This window comes from Diplotaxodon limnothrissa, linkage group LG13, assembly GCF_057381915.1.
Source record: "Diplotaxodon limnothrissa isolate DT_005_m linkage group LG13, D_limnothrissa_male_GT1.1, whole genome shotgun sequence".
In the NCBI taxonomy this organism is placed as follows: Eukaryota; Metazoa; Chordata; class Actinopteri; order Cichliformes; family Cichlidae; genus Diplotaxodon; species Diplotaxodon limnothrissa.
Genome location: NC_140608.1, coordinates 19,657,800 through 19,682,860, shown reverse-complemented (window position 1 = coordinate 19,682,860; position 25,061 = coordinate 19,657,800). Strand labels below are relative to the sequence as shown.

Below are 25,061 nucleotides of genomic sequence, written 5' to 3'. Positions count from 1 at the left end.
GCCTCGGTGCTGTGCTACCCTATCATACACTGTATCAAAATTACTGTCTAAAACATTTAATAATTACAGCAGGATTTCTTCCTGTTCCTTATGTGGTACTTTCTCGGATGACATCACTTTGAAAGCAGTTGACACATGCAGCTTCTTCTGTGACTCAGCCCTCGTGACGTACATTTCGGCTCAGTATGCGTGTAATTAAAGTTTGTGATGTTTGTATTGTTTCCCTGGAAAGAAATCACAGCAAGCGCTGACTTGAGGGATTTCAAAAACACCGCTCTCATAGTGGCCTCATTCTTTCTCTCCAAGCGATTACGCTGCTTGATTCACTGCTTTGTATAGGGGCACCTCTGTTTTACAGGTCATGTGGCAGAGGTCAGAGTCTGCACTTGGATCAACTTAGTACTGCAGGGTGATCTGTTCGGTTCTGAGGCTCATGCTCAGTGGCAGAAACCAACCCAGAAGGGCAATTTCCACTTGGATTTCCTAAAAGAAGTCTATAAAATAGCGTAAAAATATGTGGTGTACTGGGTTATGTTTTGTGTTGTGAGCAGTGCTGTGAGAAACTGCAAGATGCTCTAGGCCCCATGGAGATGAAAGAGCTCCTGCCCTCTTCCTGTGCATGTGGCCAGGACATTCTGCTTTGAAACATCCTGATAAAACAAAATCTCACCATGGTGTCTTTGAGAGATTTTGTTGTGCTAGACAGAGGGACACCAGGGGGGCTATGGACACAGTATGTTGACTTAATCATGATAAACAGGCGGACATGACATATACCAACAGTAACAGTTTCGCTTCTGTAGCTCTCAGGGATGTGCTTTGATTGGATTGGAATCATCCTGTTACACATCTGTAAACGTTCCCTTGGTATGTTTTGCTGAAAACACGCAATGATAGATGAGCTGGAACTTATATAGAGTATTCAAAGTGCCTTTAACTACAAACCACACACACACAGTGCTTTTATTCTGCACCTTATAAGTACTTTCTAACTAGATGCATCAAGGGCAATTGGCAGAATACAGGAGCCAAGGACTGAACCACTAAATTTCTGATTGGTAGATAACTGGCTCTACTTCACTGCCTTTAGATCTGTGGCTAATACTGAAGCACTTTGTTTTAATTGTGTGCCTAACTCCTTCAGCACCTGGCAAAGCAAATCATATTCAAAAGGCATTTGATTACTTTAATCTTTACACATTCTTACTACATTACACATGGACGAATGTTTGTTTTTGATCCATATTTAATACTCTTAGGTGAGCTTATTTTATCAAGCAGAAGATTTGATGACCAGCCCATCTAAACCATCATTTTTGCTCTGATCAAGGGAGTGTGATTATGGTTTGATTTGTATTACTCTTTGATCAAGACTGAAATATTTCAAACTAATGAATGAGCATAAATTGCCTGGTTTTTCCTTTTGTGCCATTATAAGGTAGACTTTACTAGTTTTGTGAGCTTTCAATCGTTCATCAAACTAATGCTTTGTGTTTACACTAATTATTAAACTTAACATGCTACTAACCTAAAACTAATTTGAAACTGGAGATCCTGCTAAACATTAGCGCTGGACTAATCCAGACAGTGAGAGATGTAAATCAGCCTGTTGTCAAATTGCTTCACACTGAATCTGACCGGAATCTGAGGTGGAGCTGAACGTCACTCTTGTTCTCACTTGAATGTCCCAAGGGAAGGGCAAAGATGAGATAAAGCCAGAGAGGATAAGGAGAGTGTGAAAGGCAGAGTGACAGAGTATTATTCCTGTGAAAATGCTCAGTCCTTAACGGACTTGCACTTTTCATCAAGCGTTTTGGCTGCATATGAACTGAAGGAATGCCCCGCAGGGCAGCCTGCAACTCAACCTGACAGTGTACTGCTCCACCTCCCCCTCGCTGCACCAGGTCTACGTCTTAACATGTCCACCTCAGTCCAATTTAAGTCCTGAGCATCATCTCCGAGGGATATTTCTACAGAGCAAAAATAAAACACACCTCTCATTCCTTACAGATGTGGCCAAAATTAAGCTTTTCCACAAATCTTATGTTCGGTCTGGGAGTCATCTGGACGCGAGACTGAAAACTGTCCGTTTTAGTGATGTGTGGACAAACTGATGTCAAGTTCAATACAGCTGCACCAGTTCTGTGAAGTCAAAGTGAAGGGGGTTGGCTCCTGAGATTAATGGCTTTGCAGGACATGTGCAGGCATTAGTGATGGGTCGTTCGCGAACGAAATGGCTCTTAGAGCCGGCTCTTTGACGTGAACGACGCGAGCCGGCTCCTTATCGCGAGCCGTCACGTGGGTTTTTTTTTTTTTTTCCTTTCTCTCAGCCTCTCTCTCGCACTTTTTTTCCGCTTCACTCTGCACGCGAGCCTTGTGCTTTACGCTGGGCAGAGGGGGGGAGGGGCGGTAGTTACACTCAGTAGCACAGGAACAGAGCCAGAGAGAGAGAAAGAGAGGCAGGGACAACAACATTAGAAAGGTATAGTAATCATCCACAACTATTTTCGGTTGCAGATGATAAAGGATTGAGAAAGTTTATTCATGCAGGTCCATATGACAGAGAATATGCATGTTCTTTTAGTTTTCATATTATAATTTATATTTAATTGTGTTGTGGTTTGCAGTGTTTTGTGTTCTTTTCACTTTAAATTTGTGAAAGGAAAAAGCTGAAAATTTAAATAGTTAAAACTTGAAATGTGAATAGTTGATTTTTGTATTATATGATTTATTTATTACATTTTATGTGGAGTGAATAAATAAAAGTATATTTACGGTGGCCCCTAGAGACAAAGCACATACAAACTTCAAATCACGTACGAACTCTGAAGCATGTACAAACTCCAAAACACGTAAAAACACGTACAAACTCCAAAACACGTAAAAACACATACAAACTCCGAAGCACGTAAAAACTCAGAAGCATATAAAAACTCAGAAGCACATAAAAACTCAAAACACGTACAAAAGACAACAGAAGTGCTCCAGGATGCTGGGCGCAGTGTTGAGCCTTTGTTATCTTGTGGCTACACAAGCCAGCAAGTACCAACAACCGGATTTGGTGTGTGGTAATAACAGGTAAATGAACTTTTTTTTAAATTATTTGAATATATATATGAGTGCCTGTGTATAAATACACAAACAATACACACGTGCTTTCAATTGTGTAATTTAAGTGATCTAGTAGCTCTGCTTTGGAAGTTCAGTTCATGCTAGAAATGTGTTTTGGAGTTTGTACGTGTTTTGTCTCTAGGGGCCACCGCATATATTTATATATAAACATATATAAATAAAACCACTTGTTTTTACGTTAGTAATTCCTTTTGTGCATAATTTTATATTATTGTTAATAATAAATTAATTAAAGCAACAAAACAACCTGAAGAGCCGGTTCGGAGCCGAAAGAGCCGGCTCTTTCTAGTGAGCCGAACCGAAAGAGCCGGGTCTCTAAAAAGAGCCGGAAATCCCATCACTAGCAGGCATGACAGACAGTTTGTTCTTGTCCATCCACCTTGGCTTTCTTTTAGCTTTGTGGCTGCAGGAGGTCACTTCGGGCCATACAGACATGTATAATTTGTCTTTAAGAGGACTTTTTATTTCTTGCGAAAAAAGAAACAAACAAACTTGGTTTTAAAAAAGATTGTTTTTCCTATACACCTTGGCCTTTGAAAATTAGGTTGTGAGACCAACATGACCATGTCTTTTAACTTGCTACTTGAATCCTGTTACCTCTACAATCCAAATGCATCCACTTAACCCTAATTCTAAAGAGGCTTGGTTTATTGTGTAAAGTCAGTGTGAGCTGATATGGGCCACAGCACCCCAACAACCCTAAAGGTAAAGCTACCGTGGTTATGTTAATAGATGGATGTGCTGTAAAACTACCCATTACCGCCTCACCACATCTTTATCGGCCTCCTGGAGTGAACATTTAAGAGGCCTTCACTCGCGTCTGCACTGTAAACTCTTTCTGAAAATACAAATCAGACAGAAAAAAAAAACCCCAACACTCTACGGGCTCTTATAGAAGCAAAAGCTTCTATAAGCTCTTATTTTGGGGTTTTCCACAATGCATACTGAAACTGTGTGGAATGTCTGCCATCCTTTCACAGTCTGTATTTTTCCACTTACTTCCCAGTGCTTACATGTATTGCATGCATATCGGCCCATTGTTTAGACAAGAAACATGCAACATGAGCTCGGTTTTTACTAAATTAGCATTACTACTTATGGCAATTGTTTTCCTTTGTTTCACGTTCAAATAAAGCTAAAATAAACTAAGCTTCTTGTCCCGCTTTCTGAATACTGTCTTTAGTAATGACTTCATATGATCTAAATGACCCAGTTTTCCTCAGGCAGGAATAGGTCAGTTTTTCCATTTGTATATCGATTCATAACCATACACGAACAGCTCATTTGTTCTTAGCAAACACACCCACTGACACGCACGCACACGCACGCATGCATATATATATATATATATATATATATATATATATATATATCTCAATATCATTGTGCAAAAAAAATAAATGGGCTGATAAAGGACAGATGTTGCCTTTGGATAGATAATTAGTCTTGGTTTTGAGCTTCCCATGAGAGAGAAAGAGAAACACCCCTAAGATAAATGAAGTTATGAAGAGGGTGTAGCAGTTGGTTATACAGAAAAAGCCAGTGCTAGAAAGTGGATACAGCTCAGGTCTTGAAGGCTCTCCAGTGTTTAAGCCCTAAACCATATCTTTACTCCAAGGGCAACATCACCGAACTTCCCTCCAGCTCAAATGATTTACAATCAGACTGAATGTGGTGCTGTACACAGTTAGTTTGAACTTTCTTTGGAGTTTTAGCAGCTAATAGGGCAACTGATAAATTATATCACGGTAATAATTAACACAAGCTCAAAAAACAATCCTTTACAACCCAAACTGCCTTAAAGTGAGGCACGTGTAGTTGCTCCTTGCATAACTCTCCCATCCACATGCTGTTAAAATGGGCAACTCAAAGAAACAATCACCAGTCATTGTTTGCTCAGTCAGAGAGAGATCCTCACTATGCTAACTGTTTTACTCTCTACAGGGTGGGCTGTTAGCTGGCGGTATCAAATGATCACCAATTCTGTTTTCCCTTGAGTGGATGTCGTGGTCAAAGCATCAATGAACCACTGTGGAAGTGGAGGCCTGCTGACACGCAATCGAGAAGGGAAGCTGTCAATCATTTTATAGGTTTAGACCACCTCAGTAAAGCTCTGTCTTATGCCTGCTACAAGTAATGCGCAATGTGAACATATAATTGCTTTGTACTGTAATTGCAAGCTATTAAAAATACTTGTAGGAACGTTGCAATTACATGCTGCAGGTTTTTAGTTTCTACTCTTCTAAGTTCCAAGGTGAGAGAACAACATAAAATAGTCCTGCAACAAGTCTGCAATAAAATCTATTTGTTCACTGTCCAGGATAATCTCAGGGGAAGAGTAAACAGCAAGGGGAAAAAAGGTGATGACTAAACCCTAATGCTCTTCATCCCTGTCTGGCATCATGAAAGAAGCTCTTCAGTCATGACATGCAAAATGAAAAAAAAAACAACAACCCCAAAATCCTTACTCCATCCAACAAATCTCCCCTGAGGGAAAGAGCGCAGTCTTAGGTGTGGTTCTATGAGTGAATGTTTTGCATTTTAGCCTCCCCCCCCATTTTTAAAAAAGTCTTGAAGCAGTGTGGAAATAACTCATAAGAGTTTGAGAAAACTTCCTTAACTGCAGAAAATGTTTGCATACGTAGAGTCTGCAAACAGAACTGCAGGAACCAGATGATGCAGCTGCTCGGCCACATAAACCAAAAGCAACACTGCCAGCTGACCATAGGAAGGGCCGTAGGGAGAGAGCTGGAATTTAAGCACACTTTGACAGTGAAAGAGATTGGAGGGCACTTAAAAAAAGATCTAGTCAACCACAAGCATTTATGTTAGCTTGAATCAGCAAAGCTCCCACAGGTGGAACCTCCTGAATAAGCGGAGTTACGACGGGATAAGAGGTCTTGACCACAGAGCTGCATAATATAACTTCACTTACGATCTTGACTGCATATATGTTAGCACTGTTGCGCACACCCATGAAAATTGCATACTTCACTGATCTGTCAACCTGACAGTCAGCTCAGCAGAACATGATTTTTATTCTTATTAACAGCAATTTACTGCATACCACATAACTTTGGTTGCAGGCAAAAGAAAAAAAATCTGTCAGCTCTAAAAACATGCAGAATGAAGATGCAGAAAGTAGTGTGGAGCATGCAAAAACCAGATCTGCAGCACCATCTATCTACAAGGGTGAAGTACGTCAAAAGGCTTCATTCTTCTTTAGTTCACCTCACAGGTCTGTCAAAGATGTTTATTAGAAGTGAGAACTTCCCTACAATCCTCACGCCTGTAAGCATTAATATTTTAGATCTATTATAACTAGATGATAAAATATATTGTATGTAACAATTAGAATGACAGATACAAGCTGCTATTAAGTTCATGGGTATGTCTGGAGTGCTGCTGATATTAATCTTTTAAGCTCCCTTACTTCCCCAGGGATCACCATAGCAGAAGATGCTCGTGTTTGATTTGGCACAGATTTTCTGACACAAAGCTCTCATTTATCAGAGCTTGGGCTCAGCACAGGACTACACCAGCTTGCAATTCCTTAAGGCAAAGGAAATCATTCACATGTAAGGCAAACATGTTAATCACTGCACCACAGGGCTGCTATTGTGACTCAGATACACGTGACATGAGTTTTGCTTGTTTATGAAAGTTATCAGATTTCTGTTATTAAAGGCAAAAACACAGATGTAATGTAATGAATGCATTTATTGAAGAAGGAAAGTGGGAAACCACCACTGCAGTTTGGCTCAGTGAAATCATTTTCAGCTTATTGTAACAACACAGTTTACTGAGTCTCCAGCTGTCAAATACAAGTATTAATATCTATAGACGACTGGTGCAGATGGAAAACCTTCATAAACAAACTTATAATACAAAAAAGCCCACATAGGCAACTCTTCTCCCAATTATTGCTCGTGTTATGCATCTAGGCACGGAGAGTGTTAAAGTCAGTACCATCAATGTGTCAGAGTATCAGGTGACTAAATGATGTCATCTAAAAAAGGCGAGGTCACGCTCAAGATTGACTTGCTTCTTTTTGCGAGGCAAGTGGAAAGCTGTCATCTACAGGATGTTTTCAAAAATAAATATTACAATTTCAAGCAGCAATTCAATATTTTAGGAGTGTAAAATTACAGTTTCAAGAAAGCCCATAAGAATCGTATTAGCAAATTCCTTCTGTCAAACAAAAAAGGATCTGATAATGCATCCAAATGTCCCAACATTCATACATTATTGCTTTAACATTATTGCTTTAGGGTTTATTCCATCTTTAATTCAATTCAATTACCTGTAGAGGAAATGAAGGTAAACAAATTTGATTTAAATTCAGATTCTTTTCCAGTTGAGATGGTGAGTGAGTTTAAATTGCTGATGTATCACCAAAATCTTTGTTCCATTTTGTGTACATATTAAGAGTTGCTGGACTAACAGTTGGTTTGATTCGCTTCAGAGAATCCTCAAAGTCTTTCTTCTTAATGTTGCGCACCTGTGGATATACACGACAGTATAACTGTAAAAACAGTACAAATGAGACATATGTAGGATTGGAAGTAAAAGCTATTCTCTCACCTCAGCAGCAGCCATATTACGGACTTGGTCTGGTCCCAACTCTGTACAAAGCAAAGTTCATATAAGCATTAAAGATGTGGAAGTATGTGCGACTCTGTGACCAGCATGATAAAAGACTCATACCTCGTATTGGGCCAAGTGCAGCATCTCTGGCTAATGCTGTCAAATCGCTCCCTGAATATCCTGCAGTCACTCTGTGAAGAAAGTTTTGAGGGATTAATGCAAAGTGACATAAAATTATCCCTCTGAAGTCTTCAGAAGTGGAACTCACTTTGCAAGACAGGACAGTTCGTTTTGGCTCAGTGGACTCCCGTGCTTTCCCAAAAGATTTTTCAGCAGCGTAAATCTTGTCTGGAAGAACAAGAGTTACATCATATACAGTTATTAGATTTAACGGGCAACTGCTTTTTCCTCACAGGGACAGGTAGGTGTAGATAATCTTTTTCCCTTAATAAATGAAATAATAATTTTAAAACTGCATTTTGCATTTACTCAGGTTATCTTTATAAACAATTATTTCAGTATATTTGTGTATGTATATTTTTCTATGTATATACCTTCTCATCGGGTAAGGTCACATATACTCTTTTTGCAAAGCGCCTGAAGAACAAAAAACAACAAATGGTTGTAAGTCACGCATGAAAATAATCCTCCAACAAACAAAAAATATATTTACAGTATTTACAAATTGCTTTGTAAAATGTAAATACAGCCAGAATGCAATGATATGCAAATCTCATAAAACCTTATTGTATTCATGATTGAATATGGAAAACATAATATACTTAAACTGAGAAAATTTACCATTTTAAGAAAAATGCAAGGTCATTTTTAATTGGATGGCAGCAACATATTTCAAAACAGCTGCGACTTCTTTTCCCTATTTTTCATTTTATGATGTGACAAAAGTTTTCAACTGGTGAAAAGTCCGGACTGCAGGCAGGCCACTTCAGCACCTGGACTGTTCTATGAAGCCATGCTGTTCTAATAGATGTAGTATGCAGATTAATATTATCTTGCTGAAATATGCAAGGGCTTCCCTGAAAATTATGCCATGGGAGCATATGTTGCCCTAAAACCTGTATATGCTTTCAGCATTGATGGTGCCTTTCCAGATGTGCAAACTGCTAACGCCATAGGTGCTGATGCACCTCCATACCATTAGACATTTGAGCTGATTGCTGATAACAAGCCAGATGCTCCATTCTCCTCTTTAGATTCCTCTGACCACAGAACAGTTTTGCACCCGATCCATTTTAAATGAACTTTGGCCCTGACAACCCAAACTGTGTTCACAGATCATTTCTGGAAGCAGTGATTTCCATGATAGAATCACGTCTGTTTTTAATGCAGTGCTGCCTGAGGGCTCACACATTGAGCAGATTTTCAGCCTGGTCCCTTGCACACATTTCTCCAGATTCTCTGAGACTTTTAATAAGATTATGTACTATAGAGCAGCGGTCCTCAACCACCGTGCCACGGACCGGTAGCGATCCATAAGTCGTTTGGTACCAGGCCGTGAGAGTTGAGGCTCGGGTGTGAAATTTCAGAGTTTTTATCGTTAACTCGGTATCCCTGGGTCTTTTCCCGTGTTGTAGTTGAACGAAATGTTTACACGTTACCATAGCGACCAGAGAGCATTAAGGGGCAGAGAGGAGGACGTTACTTTCAGTGTTGTTGGCGCATTTCAGGAAGACACTGCTAATAAAGTTACACAATTACACAGTGAATTTGCATTTATTATTACATTTACAAAATACCACAGCTTTTGTCTTGATCGTATCATTTTATTTTGTTGTATTTATCCGCAACACCTAAAGGCTTGTCTGTGAAAATATTGGCTGACATTAAACCGGTCCGTGGCGCAAATAAGGTTGGGGACCGCTGCTGTAGATGATGAGATGTGAGTTTACACTACTATCATTTGTTCTGAAACTGTAGACTATTTGTAGACAGTATTTTGCAGATTAGTAGATTAGTGAAACTATTTACTTCTGAGATGCTCTCTAAGAGGATCTTTTTACACCCCATCGTTCTTACTTACGCATGTAGTTGCAAAAATTTCAAATGTTAAAATTTGGCTTTATGAGATCAGAAAATTGAGGCATTCTGCTTTTCTTTTGCATTTTACACAGGATTTAAACATTTTTGGAAATGTTAATGTAAAACAGCATAACATACCTTAATATTGCTTCATCGAGCTCCTGGGGCCTGTTAGTTGCTCCCATTACAAGTACCCTGTCATCCTTTCCTGACTGCACCTGAAACCCAGAAGAAGAACTTCAGAGAAAACACCACGGCTCTCCAAGTTAACTAGGATTTGAGCTCCTCTGACAATGTTTGATGAGTTAATTGCTGAGCTCTGCTGTGTTTAACAAATTTCTGAACTTACCCCGTCAAACTCAATGAGGAACTCAGTTTTTAAACGGCGAGAGGCGTCGTGCTCCCCCTCCCTCCTTTCACAGAGCAAGCTGTCCACTTCATCTGAGTGTCAAACAGTAAACAGTGAGGTTTATTCATGAGCTGAACATTTTTGAGATACACTGGTGTTTAAGGCACATCTATTCTTTAGTGTAACACACACCGATGAAGATTACTGAGGGCTGTAACTCTCTTGCAACCGCAAAGAGTGCTCGTACAAGCTTCTCGCCTTCTCCCACCTGTGATGGTGACGACATGAAACATTTAGAAGGACAAAAATGAGCTAGTAGGCAGAGAGAGCTCATTAAAAACTGTTAAAAGTGTTTCTTACATATTTGGAGGTCAAACTAGCAGCACTGATGTTGAAGAATGTTGCATTAGACTCTGCAGCAACTGCTTTGGCCTTGCAAGAGGAAATAAATGGCTGTGATTCAACTGAGGATAATAAGGGCTATCAACAGCTCTATGCAAAATACAAAACAGTTTAAAACATGACGCATATGATTTGTTGTGCTGTAAAAGGAACTTACGAGCATGGTCTTCCCATTTCCTGGTGGGCCAAATAAAAGCAAGCCACGTGCAGGAGCTCTCAGACCAGTAAAGAGCTAAACAGGAAAATGTAACAAAAAAAAAACTTTGCATCTTAACAAAGAAAAACTTTGAAAGTGTATTCATGGTAAGCAGACAGATAAAGGTTAAGAAGTAATAACCTCAGGTCTTAAGGCAGGAAGGATGACAATTTCTTGAAGTGCTTGCTTTGCCAGATCCTGCCCTGCGATGTCATCAAATGACACAGTCGCTCCACTGCAGTGAACAGAGGAAATATTTTAAATGTGCAATACTTTTTTTTTTTTTTTTTTTAATTTCACCCAGGGAAAAATGTCTTGTTGATTGTGATGCTTCTGATACCTTTCTACAATTTCATTCATAATTAAGTTGGCCAGTTTACTATCCACATTCTTGAAGTTTTTCATATCCCTCTTCGGGGGTTGTTTCACAGCTGCCGGTCTTCCATTCTGAGTTTTTCCCACCCGAGCGGTTGTCTTAGCAGGAATAAGATTGTCCCAGAAAGCATTACACATTAGAAAGGTAGCTTCAAATGGCATGTGCCTGCACTATTAAATAACCAAAAAAACCCACAAACCTTTGCATCAGTTAGTCTTAATGAAGGTCTTACAGGAGTGGAGGGTCTGATGGTGGTGGAAACACCTGCGGGTTGACTTTTAGGAACTGACTTTGGCTGTGGAAGAGCATGACGTGATGTCCCTTGGGGGTCATTTCTCCTTTTAGAGGCTAGTGTCGTCTCTGTGAAGGAAGACATTTGATGATTTCCAGCATGCCTTCTCAGCATACATTACTTTGATAAAAAATAATCAAGGCCAACTCACCTAAAAGGGTAAGCCTGTCTTTTGCCATGGTGAGGTTGGTGACCATTTTATCCTGGAGTCTCTTTGCTCGGTCATACTGCTCTCCTGCTTAAAAATACACTGAGTATGAAGTTACAGCTGATTGACAGCTCACAGCATACCTGAATGTATTTGTAATACCTTGCCCAGTGAGCTCTATTGCAATACCCCTTTCAAGCTCAGAAATCCCTTTCTTGTACCACTGCACAGCCTCCTTCTTCTCACCTGTTATGACAGAAAGGATGAGGTGTTTATTACTCTCTTGCACACGTACAACAGCATTTAATAACTCAATAAAAATTAATAACACAATAAACAAACCTGTGTCGTCCTCGTCGATCTTCAGTGCCTTGGATATATACTCAAACGCCTGCTTGTGGATGTTTTTTATAACTTCAGCGCTGTCTTTGGGCTTACTTGCGTTTGTTTTGGTCGACATTACTCTCGCGCTACTTCCCCCTGTTCTCAGTCATAACAAGCTAAGCTAGTCATAAACGAAAACGTTTAGGCTTTAAATCGCATTTAAAGGTGATGCAGTCCTCTTTCTTTGGGACAAAACACGACGCTTTAACTTCATAGAATAAAAATTCGGGCGCTTCGTGACAACACAAACATTTCCAACACAAGCTTCCGGTTTACCGAGCGACCCAGACAGACTCCGCCCCTCTCCGTTCGACGCAACAGCGCTAGAAGGCGCCCGCAGAGCTCGTCCTCGTGAATGTACCGTTACAGTCATTAATGGACATTTTACTAGGTAAACAGAAAATACACTATTTAAAGGTAAAAACAAAAACATATTTTGTTTTATCCCTTATATAGTATAAGTAACGCAAAAGAAGCAAAGACAATTTTAAAAAAACTTACGTAATTTCCTTTTTATTAAAGAAAAATTATATATCAGAACATGCAGGTTAAATGGGGAAGCAGTATTTCTGCCCCCTTTGGTGTCAGCAATGGTGTCAGACAGGGTGGGATTTTGTCTCCAATTTTATTTAATTTATATGTCGATGATTTGTCCATACAGCTGAGAGCCTGTAACACTGGGTGTATATTAGGTGAAGCACTGATAAATCATCTTATGTATGCAGATGACCTGGTTGTTTTTAGTCCAAGCAGTGCTGGGTTACAGGATCTTCTTAATGTCTGTACTGAATATGGTGTGCAATATGACATTGAGTACAATGCTGCTAAAAGTGCTGTTTTGATATGTAGAACCAAGCAGGATAAACAGCTAAATTTCCCTTTGTTTAAACTGGCACAAAAAACTCTTGAAGTTCATAAAAAGGTGAAATACCTCGGTCACTTTATTACTGAGCAAATGAATGATGATGATGACATATACAGACAACGGTGTAAGCTCTATGTGCAGGCAAATACTATTGCACGCAAATTCAGCTTTTGTTCACTTCCAGTTAAAGTGGCTTTGTTTAAAGCGTATTGCACACCGCTATATACTGCCCCCTTGTGGTCATCCTACAAACAATGTAGCATGCAGAAGCTGCATGTTGCATATAATGATGCGATGAGAATCCTTTGCAGGATACCTAGAAGTGGTAGTGCCAGTCAGATGTTTGTAGCTGTGGGTGTCTGGACTTTTAAAGCACTTTTAAGAAAGTTAATGTTCAGTTTTAGAGAACGACTGGATGGTTCGAGTAACAGTATAATTTTAGCACTTACAGATCCGACAGTGAGTGGTTCCCGTTACTCATCCAGTCTCAGAAAGCACTGGTTAAAGTGTTTGTGTATTTATTGATTTATTTTAAGTAATTGTGTTTTATGTATATTATGGTTTTATATTTTTACAAATGCTTTATATACTTATTTATATACATATATATATTTAATGGTATACCTTGTGTTGTGTGTGTGTGTTTCTTGTCTTGTTTTTATGGACATGTAGTCTGCCAATAAAGATTGAATTGAATTGAATTGAAATATAGAACAAGAAGTAACTTCCGGTTGAATTCCAGACTAAAAGTATGCGATGTCTGCATATTTCCGGGACACAAACTGAAAATCTTTTTTTCTAAAACCTTAATAATGTGCACATACTGGTTCTCTTTAAAACAAACAAACCAACAAAAAACAAAGCATGACATTTGATTCAAGATTACATTTTTAACAGAGGAAGGGTTAGCCATTCAGTCTTTTTTAATTCCACCCATTTCTTATCACTATACCTGTGTTGTGTGCTGCACCCATATGGTTGAATGAAAACTGAATTCAGGTATAACAACATGACTACAGCTTTATTTGATAAGTACGTTTTACATGAGTGGCACGAGACTAACCACTGAAGATCAGTGAGACAACTCTGAAGATCAGCTAAAAGTATGTGAAGATAAATAACTGTCACTAGACATTCGTATTAGTGTAATAATGTGCTCATACTGATTTGTGATGCTGATTTTTGTTTGAGAACGCAGTCTCACTTTAACAAGACTCAACCACAAATCTAAATGTTTGCAGAAAAGTTATGTCACCACCTACAGTGAAACATCTATTTTGACAAACATTTGTGTTCATTGTTATCCAAAACCCAAATGCTAAACAGAAAATAAATCTGAAGAGCATAATTATGGTAAACAGAATTAAAAACATTTAGAAGGAATAACCTCAGGTCTTAAAGCAGGAAAGTTGACAATTTCTTGAAGCACTTTTCCAAATACTGTCCTGTACTTGTTACAGCATAGGAGGGCCAGATATCCTTGGAAACATCTGCAAGGTGGATTTTGGAAACTGGCTTTGGTTTTGGAAGGACGAGATTAAGTGTCATTTGTCTCCTCTCCTTTTAAAGGGTGTTTTCTTACGTAAATAAGCTGATAAATAAGCTCTTTTCACATAGAGAAAATCTAAGCAAACAAAAATGCGCCACTACGAAGCACATTAGAATGTTCAGTCCGCCCCAAGCACATCTGGCCAATAAAGCAGATGTGTCTGACCAATAAGCCAATAAGCTGACTGAACTCAAGTTTAACAGGGTTTCACACCTTTGTTGTGAGAATGTTCAGCCCACTTACTGGACAGATGTGTCTGGGGCAGGAGTAACAAAAGTAAACAATTGTTGACAATTTTATCTTATTGTATGTTTGCTCTGTCATATTGATCTCCTGCTAAAATATGAAAGAGGGCATAGGACTTTTAGCTGTATTTTTATCAGTTTTACAGCTTTTTCAATAGACAAAGACCTTCCTCATGGCCGCTCATTCTACACACAGGACCTGAGTAACAGATTAACAATTAAGTTACAGAAGATAATGCTTTTCCCACAATGTACTACAGAGTTTTTTTGTTTTTTTGTTTGTTTTTTTTACTGTGGGTCCACAGTAAAAAGCCCAAAGTGCTGCACTGACCATATTTTTTTTATTCACTATGGCAGCATTTCTTTATCATGGAGAAAAACTGAGACATACTGTTGAAATTTTACTTCTTCCTATATTAAGATAGCTCAGGGATTAAATATGTAGTTAAAACATCTTTCCATTAACAAAAAAGGCAGTTTCTCGGGTACAGACTAAAGTGGACTGTAGGCCCACGATGTAATATGAGTTTGACATCTCTGGTTTAGACAGGTCTTTTTGAAAATAGAGAACACAAGTTTTGTATTTTGTCATCCAGTTTTCTTACAGTATTTAAAAGTAGAAAGGGAGAGAGAGCCTTCAGTTTTCAGGCCCCTCTTCTATGGAACCAGCTTCCAGTTTGGATTCGGGAGACAGACACTATCTCTACTTTTAAGATTGGGCTTAAAACTTTCCTTTTTTCTCTAAAGCATATAGTTAGGGCTCAATCAGGTGACCCTGAATCCTCCCTTAGTTATGCTGCAATGGGTGTAGGCTGGTGGGTGATTCCCATGATGCATTTAGTATTTCTTCTTCAGTTACCTTTCTCACTCACTATGTGTTAATAGACCTCATTGCATTGAATCATACTTGTTATTAATCTCTAGCTGTCTTCCACAGCGTGTCTTTTGTCTTGTCTTCCTTCTCTCACCCCAACTCTCACTCCAACCCAAATGGCTGGCCCTCCCTGAGCCTGGTTCTGCTGTAGGTTTCTTTCTGTTAAAATTGAGCTTTTCCTTCCATCCTCATAAAAGTGCTTGCTCATAGGGGGTCATATGATTATTGGGTTTTTCTCTGTATGTATTATTGCAGAGTCTACCTTATAATATAAAGTGCCTTGAGGCGGCTGTTGCTGTGATTTGGCACTGTATAAATAGTTGAATTGAATTGAATCTAAATCCATGAGAAAAGCAATTAGTTTTTAAACAGTCAAAAATCTCTCATGGTAGCAAACAATGACTGTAGAAATGACTGTTTTCTACAGTCACTGGTAGCAAAAGTACTCCTTTCAATCCTAAGAAGAGGAATAGGTACATTTTGGTGGATGCCCTATTGACGTCCCTGCTTTTTTGCCACGCTGTACCCGCTCACCTGACGGACAGCACAATTTCACAATCAAACAACATCTTAGTAATAGCTACGCCTCCTGGATTTTTTAACCAATCATGTAAAGATGAGCAATCAAACAGCCAATCGGACAGCTCTGACGTCTCTTCGATAACATTTTTTTCAGACCCGCCCCTTGCCTGGCTTGACAGACAAGTCTGTAATCCTCAGATCCCAACTGTGACATCGCTGCTTTTATTATTACTGTTCTGAGTGTTTCATATCGGCACATTACAAACATTCTGTAATTTGTGCCTTTCCGCATTGCATGCTGATATTAACAGACTTTATGCCAAACGGACCCTAGCTAACTTATTAACCGGTAACAACACAAGGGCCATCTGACGGTACACTGAGCTTGTTAGCCAGCTAGCTGCTGATTCTCCAGTCGAACTGCCCTTTGTCTTTTCAGGCAAGTCAGCTAGCAGGCGTTGGTTTCTTCTCTCGGGTAGTTAACCCAGGATTTTGGAGTTTTGTTTTTAATTTTTCGCCTGACAGGAGTGAAGCAAACCAAGATAGGCGGCTTGGGAACCAAGATGTCGAACCGAGTGGTGTGCAGAGAAGCAAGTCACGCCGGGAGCTGGTACTCTGCTTCGGGTAACTGTCAATGAAGCACCATCCGCGTTAGCACACCTTGTGCTAGCTGGCAGTCTTATTTGTTTGTTTTATGCTTTGTGTTCTATTAGTTTTTGAGGCTTCTCATTATGCGTAACTTACTGTCTTTGTAACTGGGCTCCTGGTGGCTTGCCACCACAGAAATGAATAGCCAGTGTCAGGGCTGTAACGTTAGTCCATCCGTTTTTGTTTTTTTTTTTAAGTCGGCTACCTAACTGTTATCGACTGCCGTCTCTGTATTATCCCATTTGGTGTACGATTGGTTTGAACTTGTTCAGCACCTCCTCCTCGGATAGTGCGTGGAAATGTCAAAACAAAGCATTTTTGACTATCAACTCAACCAACGCTAACTTGGCTAATATTGCAGAACTTCCTGGCCTACGTGCTAGCTAGCCAGCTACACTTAAGATTTCCCGAAGCTGATTATTGAGCATTATTGTGTTCTTGTTGGTGTCTGCCCCTGATCCGCTTAAGTTATGTGTACAAATGCTCCCTGTCACAGAACAAAGGATTGGGTAGGGCAGGGCAGAAAGCTGAAGGTTCATGTTGCACCCCTTCCCCCATTTCACAAGCTGTACGCTAGTTTATTTTTTTATTAAATCCCAAAAGGCTGCCCGATTATCCATTAGAAACTGCCATTTACAATCCTTTTTGAGACAACATATAAAGCAGATAAATACTGAAAACAACAAATGCTGAGCTAACATTGATTACCGTGATTCTGGTTGTTTTTCTAACAAATCATTCAGTTCTGTGTGCTGTTAATGTTGTCAACTATTGACACTGGTAAACATGAACTTTAGTAGTTTATACTGTAATATAGGCATTGTATTCCAGTTTAGTTAATCACGTTTAGTAAGGTTAAAATTGGATTATGACACAGTATAATGAGCTCCAGCTTTACAATGACAGTTGCCCAGAATATAAAAGATTGACAATACTATGTTAGGCTTTGTCAAGATGGGCTCTTATCCATTTCTTTCCCGTTCCAAAATAACTGACAAGGAATAATGAACTGCTGTCACAGCTGGATTTCAGCCCAGTGCATTGCTATTACAGTGCGACATTGGTAGGGATCTAAAATGATTGTAGCCTTATCAAAGTGTATTTGGACTATTTCTACAATTATCATTTGATTTTGTGACCCCTCTTTATTCTAGTGTTAGTCTACTCTAGTGAAATATACAGGTATATATCTTTTTTTGTTTGTTTACTTTTTCAGGATCCCAGCTGAATGCACAACTAGAAGGCTGGCTGTCTCAAGCACAGTCCACCATCAGACCCGCTAGAGCCATCATAGCACCGTAAGCACACATTAACAAACAGAAGGAAAATGTCTTCTGAATGTGTTCAATGCCTTCTTAATTGTAATATGGCTTGTTTTTGTTTGTAGCCATGCAGGGTATACTTACTGTGGTGCTTGTGCAGCACATGCCTACAAGCAGGTTGATCCCTCTATTACGTAAGTGATCCTGTTTTCTAGCTCTCTTCCTCATTTAAGAAGATGCTTTGCATGATTGTTTATCTTAATTCCACTTTTTCCACAGACTGAGCAGATGTGAGTGTAGATAGCAGAGTAAAGAAATGTTGGTGCTGTGCTTTTTGCAAAAACAGCTAATGAAATAAAGTTCTGTTGCCCTTCAGTCGTAGGGTGTTCATCCTGGGACCTTCACACCATGTGCCCCTCTCTCGCTGTGCCCTGTCACCTGCAGACATCTATAGAACACCCCTCTATGACCTGAGAATCGACCAGAAGGGTATTCACTGTTTTCAAATATGTCTTACATCTTAACTTGTGCTATAATTTATTTATAGGTATTTTGCACATCCTCATAAAAGGTGTTTTGAGGATGTGCGGTGATGTGAGGTAGTAACATGACAGTTTGGATAACATTTAAAGTGTAAATTTCATGTTTTGTGCCAAAAGCAAAGTGAAGAACTTTTTTTTTTTGGAGTCATTGCTCTTAAAAATGTGAAATGAAGCAAGCACAGAGCTTCAACATACAGACCTTATGCCAGTTTGGCAGGTGATACACTTTTAATGATCCTCCAACGACCAGACATTGCCTTGACTCTGTGGTCAGGGCTTTCTTTTTATTTTTTAGATTTTCCTCAGCTAGGCACTTGTCAGAATTCTAATCTCACTGACTTTATCAGTAGTCGTGACTATGAAAAAATTCTCAAAATAAAGTTAAATCTCTCTCTTTCAGTTTATGCTGACCTCTGGAAAACTGGGTTGTTTGAGAGAATGAGTCTGCAGACAGATGAAGATGAGCACAGTATTGAAATGCACTTGCCTTACACTGCTAAAGCCATGGAGAGGTAATGCACATGAGTGACATTCATTCAAGTGGAGAATCAATCTATGCATTTAAAGGGAACTGTCTGAGAGATTGAAGCTTTTTCTTGACTGTTTCTGACAAAAGTAAATACAAGGTACAAAAGCTCTGTTACTTCTGTTCTCTTATTTTCCTTCACGTCCTATACTATGCACCAGGCACTATTGTAAACCAGAATCACACTGGTGCAGGGACACATGGATGTGCATAATTTATACAACCTTCTGTTAGGTTGGCTGGAGACAGAGCCATTTTCATGGTTCTGAAAAACAGGGATCATGTAGTAGAACTTGAACTGAGCTAGGTGACTCCATAATGGGAAATAACAAGTTGAAATCACACCATTGATGTTGACCAGTGAGACTAAAGTCACAAAGTTGTTGTTTTTAGCATGTAAAAGTCAAGTTATTATTATTGATGTTGCAGCCACAAAGACGAGTTTAGCATCGTGCCTGTGCTGGTGGGTGCGCTGAGTGAGTCAAAGGAACAGGAGTATGGGAAGCTGCTTAGCAAATACCTGGCAGACCCTTCTAACCTTTTCATCATCTCATCTGACTTCTGCCATTGGGGTATGTACTGACATGACACACTGAAAACAGCAGTTTGTGATGCAAGGATAATTTGGTCTAAATGACATAATTACTTGACTGTACCCAGCTGTGTACTGCGGTGTGTTTCTCTCTTGAAGGTCAACGGTTTCGCTATACATACTATGATGAATCTCAAGGGGAGATCTACAGGTCTATTGAGCATCTTGATAAAATGGTAACTACTGAGATATGTAAGATATAACATGTAATATAAAATGTTGGGGAAAAAAGTGATTGTAATTTTTTTTCAATGAAAAGAATAAATCTGATCTATTTCACTGAGAAAAAACACTTTCATCGGCCACATGCACGGCTGCTGTGGGTAATTAAGCACATATAAAACGCGCACAACCAATAAAAGGTATTGGACATGGCATTTTGAAAATCTCATGGCCTTAATGAGACAGTTTATTTGCTTGTACAAGTCAAAGATTAACTAAATTTAATGATAAAAAAAAACTACTGAATAGCAAAGAAGATTTATAGATTTTTCTTAGGGTCATGATTTTTTGTGATAAACTCCAAAATAATTTGTATATCAATTAAGTACAGTATATAATGGACTCTGATGAGACTGATATATTGTTATATTGGTAGGGGCTTAGATATTGGCCATTTAACTACTTATGGATATCAGTATCTGCATTTATAACTGCCAATTAATGAAAATGTGAAAAGTGAAGAAGAAAAGGGAGACGTCATTCAACCACGCACAATTTGTCCACTAGAGGGCACTTACCAATTTACTGTGAAAGCAAAAAAACTACACTGCCATATTATCATAGTAAGGACTCAAATTTACATATAACCATGTGTAACTATGAGTGTGTGTCTCAAAGAAAAACAATTATTGGCCAATATATAGAATTTTTAAATTACACAGTATCAGTGTGAAAAATCTTATATCGGTCAGCCTCTAGTATATTACATGAATATAAAAAAGGAACGTGAATATCCAAGCTGATTTTCACTGCAGGGTTTCTGATTAATGACAGTTGCATTCCGCTTATCAAAGATCGTTTTATTGCACATGCTGATTCATTGTCATGACCTACTTGGCCAGTCGCAACACCTAATGGAACTGAGCCATTATGAGTGTTATTCATTTCACTTATTATTCCTGCTGCGGCGAGTCATAATGTGTTCTTATCCAAAAAAGATACAAATGTTTGCAGGTATGAGGGTACATTTAAGGTTTAATTTCTTTCTGTCTGTCAAGGGGATGGGCATTATAGAGCAGCTGGATCCCATGTCTTTCACCAACTACTTGAAGAAGTATCGCAACACCATATGTGGGCGTCACCCGATTGGAGTGCTGCTAAATGTAGGTAACCCAGGAAAAAGTCTTACCAAGTGTATTTCACTCACACTCGTGTTATTAGGTACACCCCCTTAATTCTTCATTACATAGATTCAGGATATTGACATGATGGGGGTGTGGATGCCATTTGAATACAGTGAACTCAGTGTCATGTTTAAGAAACCAGTTTGAGATGATTGGAGCTTTGTGACATTGCACGTTATCCTTCAGCCATCAGAAGATGGGTACACTGTGGTTAAAAACAGATGACCATATGTTTGCACATACTCAGAAAAAATACTCACACTGTGGCGTTTAAACAATTCTCTGTTGACACTAAGGGACCCAAGGTGTGCCAAGCAAATACCCCCACACACCATTAAGCAAGGATTATACTTTCTGCATCCGTGAGTTCACTTGGGTCCCAGTGACATGAATTTTGTCATCAAACAGTTTACTGAAATTGAGGAATTTCGATGAGCATCCCTAAATAAGAGCCTCAGTTTTCTGTTCTTGGCTGACAGGAGTGGCGTCCTGTGTGCTCTTCTGCTGCTGTAGCCCATCTGCTTCGAGGTTCGAGTTGTTGTGTGCACAGAGATGCTCTTCTGCATACCTTGGTTGTAACTAGTTGTTATTTGAGTAGATGTTGCCTTGCTATCAGTTTGAAGCAGTCTAGTCATTCTCCTCTGACATCAATACATTTTATTTCTTTTTCGAGCCATTCTCTCTGAACTTCATGTCTGTGTGCCCAAATGAGTTGCTGCCATCTGATTGCCTGATTACATATTTGTGTTTATTCATTTTTTGTGTGTATATAACAGTCGTTGATGAAATTCATGTTGTGGGCTGACTTTATTTGTATTTTTCAGTTTGACTGATAACCCCAAGTACAGAATCTTCAATGAAATGAGGTTTAAACTACATGTTTTAATCAAGAAGTCAGCATCCTCATCAGCTTTTCTATACAAGAAACACAGAAAATACAGAATCTAGATTCATCTTGAGGTGATCATCCAGAAAATCCTAAGGAAATATTACGCTGTTATTTGATTTTAATATAACCTTTCAACGTAACCTCTAGTCCCACATGTATGACATCCTTCTGGGCTCTGGAAGCAGTGCTTTCCAGCTAGTCCATTCGTCGTGACACCCCTATATTTCTTGTTTGTTTTTTATTTTACTTGGAAAAGCTAAATTAAGATGTGACATGAGGAGGATAGGTCTTAGTGCTACTCAGGTCCTCTGGCCAATGGTCAGTTGACATTCAGGATCCAAATTCATGTCCTTGTCGAGAATAATTCCCTAAAACGAGCCAATCTGTCATCGTTATCGTCTTTGTTTGTCTAAAGACTCTTGCTGTGTCCCATGATGTGAATTAGTGCCTAAGTGGATTTTGCTGTTTTGCAGGCTGTGGCTGAGCTGAGGAAGTCTGGTCTAGAAATGAACTTCACTTTCCTGAACTACGCCCAATCAAGTCAGTGCAGGAACTGGCAGGATAGCTCTGTGAGTTATGCTGCTGGGGCACTCATCGTTCATTGAGGTCAACTTTTTGCAGGGGCCACTGCAACGCCGCCACCCTGCCCTTACTATCTATCGCCATAACCCGACCTAGACACCCTCCCTCTCACCCCCCTCCCCCAGTTATGCCCACTATTTGCAGGAAGGACCTAGACACTCAAAGCCAATACAGTCTTCTTTCTGTCTCTCCCTCAGCTCTCCTCTGCCTTTTCTCCGCCAGTTTGAAGTGTGTCTCAGAGCTTTTGGTTGAAACATTTTGCTTGAAGTGCAGTTTTGAGATTTTGTAGGAGCAAATGGTTAGTGGAGATGGGAAGAGTATGCAGTGTTTTGGCTTGGAGTAAGCAATGAGAGGGGAAAAATAATCTTATTTAGGTTTTTGCAAGGACTGTAGTCCTCTTAGTTCCCTTTTATTTTCCTGACTAAACAGATTTGAGTTGTAAAAATGCAATCTTTATATTTGGACTCAATCTGTTCTCTTGTAATTTGCCTCAGAATAAGAATTAAAATAAAACTGCAGATATTAATGGAGACTATTTAAACGTTGCCAGATGAAAATGGAGTGTTTTGGCTGACTGCTTCAAGCTACATGCGATTTAAACTTTGAAAACAGTGTCATAGGTAATTACTACCATTGCTCAGCATGTGTTGTAGTTGCTAACAAAGGGCTGCACCCAACAAAGTTCACTAACCCCCCTTACTGTACAAAACCAAAAACAATATTATTATCCTTTTAGTTTATTAAACACAATATTTTAATCATATTTTATTCCTTTTTGTTTTCCTTATTTAGTAGTTTTAGATGTGATGATATTTACTCAATTAGTGTGTAGGTTTGAACAAAAGCCGAGTCGTCACTTGAGCTCTAAAGCCATCAGCCAGTTTGCCCAGTAAACTAGTGTATACAAACACCGCTTCCTGACTACAATCCCATGCTTTCTAGCATGCTAGAGCCAAACTGCAGTTATGTAGAAATACAATCAACGGTGGATATTGTGTGCGTGACTCCATCTATGAGACGTCCAGTCTCCGTTTACAACTCCACCCCGACTTTCTGTAGTTACTGAACTGTCAGAATAGGAGAAAGACAGTTTTGTTACACATTCAGCAACATTTCTTTTTGTCTAAACAACAGGCAAAGCACTGAAGACCACAATGACTTGCTTAAATAAGATCTGTACCTCTCCCCAGTGCAATGCGTGGTAAACCTTATCTGGATTTTTTTTGATTGAGGAATGCCAAAATTTATTGGAAAAATGTAAGTTTTCATCCTTATATTTGGTTTACAGTTTGGAGAATTCATTTCAGAATTACTAATGAGACAGTGCAAGTGTCTCTTAGGCAAGTACTGTGCACAAGGCAATTAAAGATGGCTCGAGTATTAATATCAGCACAAATGCTTTCCTGGTAGTTTTAACAATCTACCCGGTGTTGCTCCCTGCTACGTTTTGGATTTATCGGAAGTGTCAAGCACAAATATTTTATTTACTAACAAGCGAAATAGTTGCTGCCTGAAATAATTCAGTTTCCAAAAGAATGCTACATGCAGACCCCCCCCCCAGTGATTTTTAGTAGCAGTTTAGGCTTTTAGTACCAGTAACGATAATAGGCACACAAATGTCTGCTGTCCTGTTGTTTAAGATTGGAACGTCACTTTTCTCTGACTTTTGCTGCTAAAGTTGAATATTCCTATTTAAGCAAAGCAGTCCTCTAACATTAGCCCCTCCCCTCTTGGCACCAAAAGAGGCACCACACTCAGCATTAAACTACAGCATCTGTTCGAATGAAGTGGGCACAGACTGAAAGATGAAATCCCAGAATGGCTTGACCTCTATTGCTAATTTAAGGGAAACTAGTAAAGCATGACACACTGTGCTATTGTGCCTTTTATCACTGTTGCACATATACATATAAAGCATATTCTCACTTTTAGTCTTATTTTAGAATGTGTACTTGAGTTTTGTTTTTTCTCACGTGTACCCTCCCCTTTGCCTATTGCCCGACGGTGTCTCCAGCTCGCCCGACACACCAGGAATATTCTACCTGTCCCCCCGTCATCCGTTGGTCTAAAATGGCACCAACTGTTATCTCCTTTCTCCAGCAGGGAGTGGTATTCCTCTTTCTGCTAATCACCTCATTCCTGTAGAGAGAGACAAAGGCTAAACCTCAACACTGTTCATTTTCTGTTATATGAATATTTGTTTGTCTTTTAGAAATGTTTTTTGTATTTCTTGTTTTGTTTTTTGTTTTCTTTTCTTGGTTTGAGAATTGGAACTTACACGTCACAGACCTAAAAATATACTACTTAACTACTCCCTTAATGGAGTTTTTTTGATCTCAGGTTCCACTGGTAAAGCATCCCAAAAGGCTCTTCAGATGAGGCCGAGGATTCATGTAACAAAATGAGTAAAATGTACTGAAAAGCTTGTCTGCTCTGGTGTCTCGTTCTTCCGGTTTTTACAATCACAGAAAACGCACTGATCTCATACATCCATGTAACTTCTCAGTCACTGACTACATTGAAACCAATTATGTTTTTCAATACCAAACACTAATTTTCACCCCAGTTTACCAACTAACAGACATAAGCGAACAATAGGTTTACAGTGCAGCTTCTATAATAGACATCCTGTGCAAACTACATCAGTCATGAAGCAATTTTAAGGCCAATGTCACCAACAGGGGGAGGCAGGTTGCATGACAACACTAGTGTG

At 39.3% G+C, this 25,061-nt stretch overlaps 2 protein-coding genes across 2 annotated transcripts; one reads left to right on the top strand and one right to left on the bottom strand.

The window, feature by feature from the left end:
* Window positions 1-6,855: 6,855 nt before the first annotated feature.
* On the bottom strand, window positions 6,856-12,178 carry LOC146620191 (spastin-like). Its single transcript, XM_085369449.1, has 16 exons — window positions 11,865-12,178; window positions 11,685-11,768; window positions 11,526-11,609; window positions 11,282-11,442; window positions 11,047-11,180; window positions 10,848-10,941; window positions 10,668-10,742; window positions 10,469-10,540; window positions 10,301-10,376; window positions 10,109-10,200; window positions 9,898-9,977; window positions 8,274-8,316; window positions 7,988-8,067; window positions 7,840-7,910; window positions 7,717-7,757; window positions 6,856-7,633 (listed from the first exon to the last, which is right to left on the bottom strand). Exons 1-16 carry the CDS (start codon window positions 11,980-11,982, stop codon window positions 7,508-7,510), a joined length of 1,431 nt encoding a protein of 476 aa, XP_085225575.1. The 5' UTR covers window positions 11,983-12,178; the 3' UTR covers window positions 6,856-7,507.
* A 3,975-nt stretch (window positions 12,179-16,153) lies between these two features.
* On the top strand, window positions 16,154-24,816 carry memo1 (mediator of cell motility 1). Its single transcript, XM_085369448.1, has 9 exons — window positions 16,154-16,585; window positions 17,826-17,907; window positions 17,997-18,065; window positions 18,248-18,360; window positions 18,814-18,925; window positions 19,369-19,511; window positions 19,631-19,707; window positions 20,752-20,856; window positions 22,240-24,816. The coding sequence occupies exons 1-9, from the start codon at window positions 16,525-16,527 to the stop codon at window positions 22,369-22,371; spliced, it is 894 nt and encodes a 297-aa protein (XP_085225574.1). The 5' UTR covers window positions 16,154-16,524; the 3' UTR covers window positions 22,372-24,816.
* The last annotated feature ends 245 nt before the right edge of the window (window positions 24,817-25,061 follow it).

Coding starts and splice junctions, on each gene's coding strand:
- memo1 (XM_085369448.1), top strand. CDS start 16,525: ATGTCGAACCGAGTGGTGTGCAGAGAAGCAAGTCACGCCGGGAGCTGG. Junction 17,908..17,996: donor GCTAGAGCCATCATAGCACC/GTAAGCACACAT, acceptor TTTTGTTTGTAG/CCATGCAGGGTATACTTACT. Junction 20,857..22,239: donor CGATTGGAGTGCTGCTAAAT/GTAGGTAACCCA, acceptor GCTGTTTTGCAG/GCTGTGGCTGAGCTGAGGAA.
- LOC146620191 (XM_085369449.1), bottom strand. CDS start 11,982: ATGTCGACCAAAACAAACGCAAGTAAGCCCAAAGACAGCGCTGAAGTT. Junction 10,942..11,046: donor ATGAATGAAATTGTAGAAAG/GTATCAGAAGCA, acceptor TGTTCACTGCAG/TGGAGCGACTGTGTCATTTG. Junction 7,911..7,987: donor GAACTGTCCTGTCTTGCAAA/GTGAGTTCCACT, acceptor CTTTCTTCACAG/AGTGACTGCAGGATATTCAG.